This window comes from Nicotiana tabacum, chromosome 22 (genome assembly GCF_000715075.1).
Source record: "Nicotiana tabacum cultivar K326 chromosome 22, ASM71507v2, whole genome shotgun sequence".
Taxonomy (NCBI): Eukaryota; Viridiplantae; Streptophyta; class Magnoliopsida; order Solanales; family Solanaceae; genus Nicotiana; species Nicotiana tabacum.
Window position 1 is genome coordinate 23,617,542 of NC_134101.1, and position 7,368 is coordinate 23,624,909.

Below are 7,368 nucleotides of genomic sequence, written 5' to 3' on the forward strand. Positions count from 1 at the left end.
CATAAGTTCTAAAACTATCAAAAATACCCAACCGTACCAAACAAATAAACTTGCTAAGATTTTTAAAAAAAATTATTCGTAAGATATTCATTTCAAAGGATTACATTCAAAAGATTTTTATTTGAAAAACGTATAGATAAAAGATGTATATTTTGAAGGACTTGATTAATTGGTTGTACTTGTCCTTATTATTCGTGTGAGCAATATTTATGATATTCTTGTTGCCTTGTTGTTCATATCCCTGATTGATCTTTGTTGCCGTCACTGCTATTTGCTTTCTATTATCTTTGTATATTACTATATTGCACAGGTTAAATGACTAGTGAGTGTCTTGACTGTACCTCGTTACTACTCCACCGAGGTTAGTCTTGATACTTACTGGGTACCGAATGTGGTGTACTCATACTACACTTCTGCATATTTTTGTGCAAAGCCAGGCATTTGAGATATCAGATTCAGACAGAGTTAGAGTGTGATCGCAAGGATTCAAGGTAGGGCTACTTGGTCGTCACAGTCATTTGGAGTCTTTCTATTTTATTGTACTGTCAACTCTTATTCGAACAATATTGTATATTCGATCCTTGAGATCATTGCATGTATTCAGTTAGAGTTCGTTACTCTGTATTACCAGTCTTGGGAGGTTCTTATTATTATTTTCGCTGTTGGTTTCGACATTTGTATTAAATTATATGTTTCAAAAAAAAAAAGGCTCGAATTATAATTGTAATCGGCTTACCTAGTCTTAGAGACTAAGTGTCATCACGGCGCCCGTGGTGGAATTTTGGATCGTGATAATTATTATGGGTAAAATTATAATATACATACTTCATTTATTTTCTTAAAGAGAGTGCAAAAGCAAAAGTGGACAACTAAGCTAGCATTTGGCCATAAAACCCCAAATTTATCTTTAAAAACCTGATTTGGGTAAAGTTTGGTTTGAAGATGAAAATCTGTTTGAACATTATTTTTCAAAATATATTTCAATTCTTTTTAATAAACATGAAAAGTGACTTATACCCATAAGTTCTAAAACTATCAAAAATACCCAACCATACCAAACAAATAAACTTGCTAAGATTTTAAAAAAAATTTATTCGTAAGATATTCATTTCAAAGGATTACATTCTAAAGATTTTTATTTGAAAAACATATAGATAAAAGATTTATATTTTTAAGGACTTGAATAATTGGTTGCACTTGTCCTTATTATTCGTGTGAGCAATATTTATGATGTTCTTGTTGCCTTGTTGTTCATATCCCTGATTGATCTTTGTTGCCGTTACTGCTATTTGCTTTCTATTATCCTTGTATATTATTATATTGCACATGTTAAATGACTAGTGAGTGTCTTGACTGTATCTCGTCACTACTCCACCGAGGTTAGTCTTGATACTTACTAGGTACCAACTGTGGTGTACTCATACTACACTTCTGCACATTTTTGTGCAGAGCCAGGCATTTGAGATATCAGATTCAGACAGGGTTGGAGTGTGATCGCAAGGATTCAAGGTAGGGCTGTTTGGTCGTCACAGTCATTTGGAGTCTTTCCATTTTATTGTACCGTCAACTCTTATTCGAACAATATTGTATATTCGACCCTTGAGATCATTACATGTATTCAGTTAGAGTTCGTTACTCTGTATTACCAGTCTTGGGAGGTTCTTATTATTATTTTCGTTGTTGGTTTCGACATTTGCATTAAATTATATGTTTCAAATTTTTTTTTTGACTCGAATTGTAATTGTAATCGACTTACCTAGTCTAAGAGACTAAGTGTCATCACGACGCCTGTGGTGGAATTTTGGATCGTGACAATTATTATGGGTAAAATTATAATATACATACTTCATTTATTTTCTTAAAGGGAGTGCAAAATCAAAAGTGAACAACTAAGCTAGCAATTGGTCATAGAATCCCAAATTTATCCTTAAAAACATGATTTGAGTGAAATTTGATTTGAAGATGGAAATCTGTTTGAACATCATTTTTTAAAATATATTTCACTTTTTTTTAATAAACATGAAAAGTGACTTATACTCATAGGTTCTAAAACTATCAAAAATACCCAACCATATCAAACAAACAAACTTGCTAATCCTGTATATGCAGAACATTCATCGATGCAATTCATTATCATTATCACAAACCATAGTCTAGAACATAGATAACTTTGGCACAAAATTATTATTTTTATAATGAACTACATAATACACTATCCTAAAATCATAACCTGATATTTTAATATCAACTGCTAATAACACAATTACTAGCTATTACAATTCGTCAAATTGCAATAATATTACAAGATCCATCAGTCCAAAAAAAATAATAGTAACTAGCTAGTGGATTAGTTGGGTCATAATAGATGGTGGACTTTTTTATAAAATACAAAATATTAGTGTAATTTTTGAAATTATTAAAAAATCCAACGGTAGTATTTTGAGCCAAAAACAGGTCTAGCGCTAGTTTTGGGATTTGAAAATTTTGTTTTTAAAATCTACCAAAAAATGGGTAAAATCTACATAAATAAATAGGTTTTACCAAAAAATATTTGAAAAACATTTGTCAAAATCTATTGCCAAACGTTGCTAAAAGTGAAGGGAGGGAGTATTCAAAAAAGGCAACTCATAAATGTGGCTGGTTCTGCAATTTCCAGTAAATTATTTCTTCCTTTTTCTGCCCGAAGTAATTTTCCTTTTTTGGTCTAAATATGTAAGCAATCAAAGAAAGAAGGTGGTAACTTGGAGACGCAATTTGTTGAAACTACCATTTATATAAATACATGCATTTAATGGAGAAGTGAGCCTATGATGACTTTAATTAACTATAAAATCTCTCACCCACTCTGTCAAAAATTGCATACTGTGGTGGGAAAAAGGATCTGTTTACAATCTGCCTCCTCATCTTCTCCACTCCTTCATTACCTTCTACAGGTACGAATATATAGCAGTTCTGTATATTTTTGTGCGAACACCGATATTGACTCTGTTATATATGCTTTTCCTTCACTATTTGATCTGATTATGTAATATTGGTTATATTGGCTATCTTGGAATTTCAGATTGCAGCCCAAGGTCTTTACATAACATTTTGGATTTAATTTGGTTGGGTTGAAGTTGGATATATATTCGTTTGCACTATCAAGAATCACTCAGGTAATTAATTTTATTGCTTTTGTTTCTGAAATGGGGATTATGTGATTTTGTTTTAGTGTTTTGTTCTGAGCTGGATTAAGGTGTAGATTGGTTTGAGGCTGGAATTAGTTATGTTGGTATTATTTTTTATTTATCGTTTTGATATGTATTAATCTTAGTATTATCAATATTATCGTTTTATCCTGGATTAATATTCTACCATCGGACGGATATAAGTTTTTCTGGTACTATTTTTAATTTTGAGATTAAATTATCTCAGAATTAGTAACCAAACAAGATATAAATCGATATTAAATTTTCGTCCCAATATTATTTTTGCTTATTTTGGGGAAACATAAAAAAAAGAAAGAAAAAGAGATAGAATATCAAGAAGTTGGTGGCATATTAATTTGATCATTTATTCACCAGAAGTACCTTTCTTTCGCTGGCATCTTAAAGCCCACAGCTGTAAATTTTATTTCCGCCATTGAAGACTACCAACCTTACCAGGCTTCAAGTAAAAGATTTTGATTATTCCATCTAAATGTAGTAATCTAATTTACTTTTTCCTTTTATAATCTAAATTCGTCCTTAAAACTTTGTATTTTTGTTACCTAGCATTAGGATATAGATTTGGTTGAAACTTGAAAAATAAATTTTTTAAGTTGTGTTGAAAAATAACTTTTAGAACTTGAAATTGTATTTGGATATGTATTTTATTTAAAAAAAAGGTGAAGTTTTGTGAGTGGAAGAAAAATTTTCACCCAAAAATCGCCCTAAATCAATTTTTAGGAACTTGATTTTTTTTTCAAAAACTAATCATATTCCATGAATAAATATTATTTTCAAATTATTTTTTCCGTCAAAATCTATGGTCGGTCCTTGATATTCAATATACTGCTTTGGTAGGAGTGATGCGAGAGACATTTGTTTTTAATTGTAGTCATTGTAATGCATATCATAAAAAAAATAATAGTAATGCAACACGTTATGTGTTCAGTGTACGCATATTTTAATTCTTCCAAGTTTTGTTTTGTTTTTCCTTTTAAATTAATTACCTTACATTGTCCGTGTCAACAATATTAACTAAATTAGGGATTGCAAGACTTGTTTACAAAGATTTTATCTAAATCAGTACCTTTTTTTTAAATAAGAAATTAGTTTTCCCCATTTTTACTGACCAAATAATGCTTAGAATGGCTAATAGTCTAATGTTGCAGTACGTAGGACCCCCTCCAATACAGCAAGACAAAAGGCAAAAGTTTTTGTTATCTTTTCCCCTCTCTTTGCGGTGTTAAACGACTAGTCGCAATTAAAAACGGGTAGATTTATATATCTAATTATTAGTCTCGGATTAAAAAATAAAAATACTATTAGAAAAATGTTAAATGATATAAATGAAATCTGTACCTTTTTCTAAAGCAAGTTATTATTGTTAACAGAAACTAAAAATAAAGTATATTCTACAAAAGTATCTAATATTGTAAGATTATAAAAATGTACCGCTAAAATCGGTGATTGACTAAAAGCTCTTGTAATTAAGTGGCCCTGTTTATTAAAAAAGATAATGCAACCAAAATTCCACAATAAAATCAAGACATGCTTCAGGATACTTTGATCTGTTGTGCAGAAACTAGCAAAGAAGGTGAAAAAGAACAGCAAAAATTACAATACTAGTAAAATACTATAGTGTGTATTATTTCAAGATAGTATTAATTGTCCATCAATCTTAACAAATATAAAGACATATTGCAAACATGGTTTTATTGGTGTCAGTAACAGTATATCAAGTGACATTAGTCTACCTCAGACAAGTATTTTTGCCTTCCCAATCCAATAACTCTCTCAAAGAAAGTTACATGGCATCTGCCGTTACTCTCATTGTGTTTCAAATAATAAGCTGCGCGCAGTTGGAGATATGTCTATTCCTTAATTCTTGTGCTTTGTCTTCATAATGTTGCAGATGGATATAGCAAAGGATTTAACAGCAGGGACTGTTGGTGGAGCAGCACAATTAATAGTTGGCCACCCTTTTGATACCATAAAAGTCAAGCTCCAAAGCCAGCCTTCTCCATTACCCGGGCAACCTCCAAAATATGCAGGTGCCATTGATGCAGTCAGGAAAACAGTAGCTTCTGAAGGTCCAAAGGGTTTATACAAAGGCATGGGAGCTCCACTTGCAACTGTAGCCGCCTTCAACGCTTTGCTTTTTACCGTTAGAGGTCAAGCCGAGGCGCTGTTAAGGTCTGAACCTGGTGCCCCTCTTACTGTCAGGCAGCAAATCCTTTGTGGAGCTGTTGCTGGTACTGCTGCATCATTTCTTGCCTGCCCAACTGAGCTCATCAAATGCAGGTTAGCTCTTTGTAGCATTAAAGTCAGAAATATATTACTTCCTCTGTCCCCCTTTTTTTGACACTTGTTAGTTGTCAAGAGTTCATTTGACTAACATTCGGAGTTAGATTGGACTAGATTAATTTACTTTACAAAATAAAATATGGATGTTTAGAAACTGTACATATTAGAAGTTACAATTCACTCCATAAGATGGTGAAATAAGTCATTTTAAGATGTTAGTCAAAAGTTCACTAATTTTTGAAAATGAGAGTCTCAAATTTGGTGCAGAGGGAGTAGAGCATATCTTCAAATATATGTAAAGTTTTCCTCAGCTCCTCTATGATCAACAGTCAAGTTGGCTGCCACTGGGCCTCATTGTTTAGGGCCAATAAACATAACTTATAAAAACTACTATTCATATCATTTCATGTGTTCTAAGGCTTCCTCTATGTAGCATTAGTGGTAAACCTGCTTGTGTATTTAGCAAAATTGATTGCTGAATTCTCAAATTTGACTGCAGATTGCAAGCCGATAGCGCGTTGGCAAGTGTAGGATCAGGTTCTGTGGCCATAAAATATGCAGGGCCAATGGATGTTGCACGACACGTTCTTCGTTCAGAAGGAGGTGTGAGGGGTCTCTTCAAAGGTCTATTCCCAACCCTGGCACGAGAAGTACCGGGAAATGCTGTCATGTTTGGCGTATACGAAGCGTTAAAGCAGTACTTTGCAGGAGGCATGGATACTTCTGGACTGGGAAGGGGTTCACTTATAGTAGCTGGAGGCTTGGCTGGTGGTTCAGTCTGGTTTGCGGTGTATCCAACAGATGTTATTAAGAGTGTTATTCAGGTCGATGATTATAGAAACCCAAAATACTCTGGTTCTTTTGATGCTTTTCGGAAGATTTTGGCATCAGAAGGTGTCAAAGGCCTTTACAAGGGGTTTGGACCTGCTATAGCGCGCAGTGTCCCAGCAAATGCTGCTTGCTTCTTGGCATATGAGATGATTCGGTCTAGTTTGGGATAATCGCTCCTCCAGGATTGATGGAAGGTTTTGGGAACGGTTACACTTACTTCTTTAACTAGATTTTTCCCAATTGGAATGATCTGTAATTCCAATTTATATTCCAGTAGGACAATTGTGCTTTAAAAAATTTTATACCATTTTTGGGGGACTAAGAAGAAAGAGATTTTTGTGAGCTAAGTTTTGTTATCATACAAATATACAAGAGGCATAGATTACCAAAAAAAAATAGTTGCCAGTTTTTGTTATCTGCTCTGCTAATTTCATCTTCAGTGTTTATTCGTTTTTGAGTTTTGACAATGTCAAGAATGACAAGATGATGGATTAAAAAATCCAGGAGATTGTACATTTCATTCAGATATTCACAATGCCGTATCTTAACATTTCAAATAATTGAAGCATGATTCTTGATTGAAGACTTAAAGATAGTTAGTGCTCGCGAGTGTTCTTAATTGCTGTTGTTTCTTTTCTATTTTGGCTTCAACTAAAGAGGTAAAGATGATAAAAGATAAGGTATAGTCACAAATAGGAGTGACTTATTGCAGATTGTCGTCATTAAAAATACTATCATTCTTCCCTTCTAGTCTCTAGCTAGTCCGTCCATGCATTCCGAGCGAATGGCAGTAAAACAGATTTATATCTTGCTTTGATGACATGTTTAGAACTTAAAAGTACAAACCTAACAGTTTAAAGAAAATCCTACAATCAAAATAATTTAGTATCGCCTTATCCCTTGTTCTTGTTTGGTTACTAATTCTGGGAAAGTTATCCTAAGATTAAAAATAGTACCAATATAATTTATACGTGTCAGAGGGTGGAACAGTAATCCTAAAATAAACTAGTAAAATTGACAATCTCAGAATTAATACTGTTTACCCGAA

General features: G+C 33.0%; 1 protein-coding gene across 1 annotated transcript; it reads left to right on the forward strand.

The window, feature by feature from the left end:
- The first annotated feature begins 2,608 nt into the window (after window positions 1-2,608).
- LOC107812362 (mitochondrial carnitine/acylcarnitine carrier-like protein) lies at window positions 2,609-6,735 on the forward strand. The gene is made up of 4 exons (XM_016637425.2): window positions 2,609-2,933; window positions 3,062-3,155; window positions 5,098-5,486; window positions 5,989-6,735. Exons 3-4 carry the CDS (start codon window positions 5,098-5,100, stop codon window positions 6,488-6,490), a joined length of 891 nt encoding a protein of 296 aa, XP_016492911.1. The 5' UTR covers window positions 2,609-2,933; window positions 3,062-3,155; the 3' UTR covers window positions 6,491-6,735.
- Window positions 6,736-7,368: the final 633 nt, after the last annotated feature.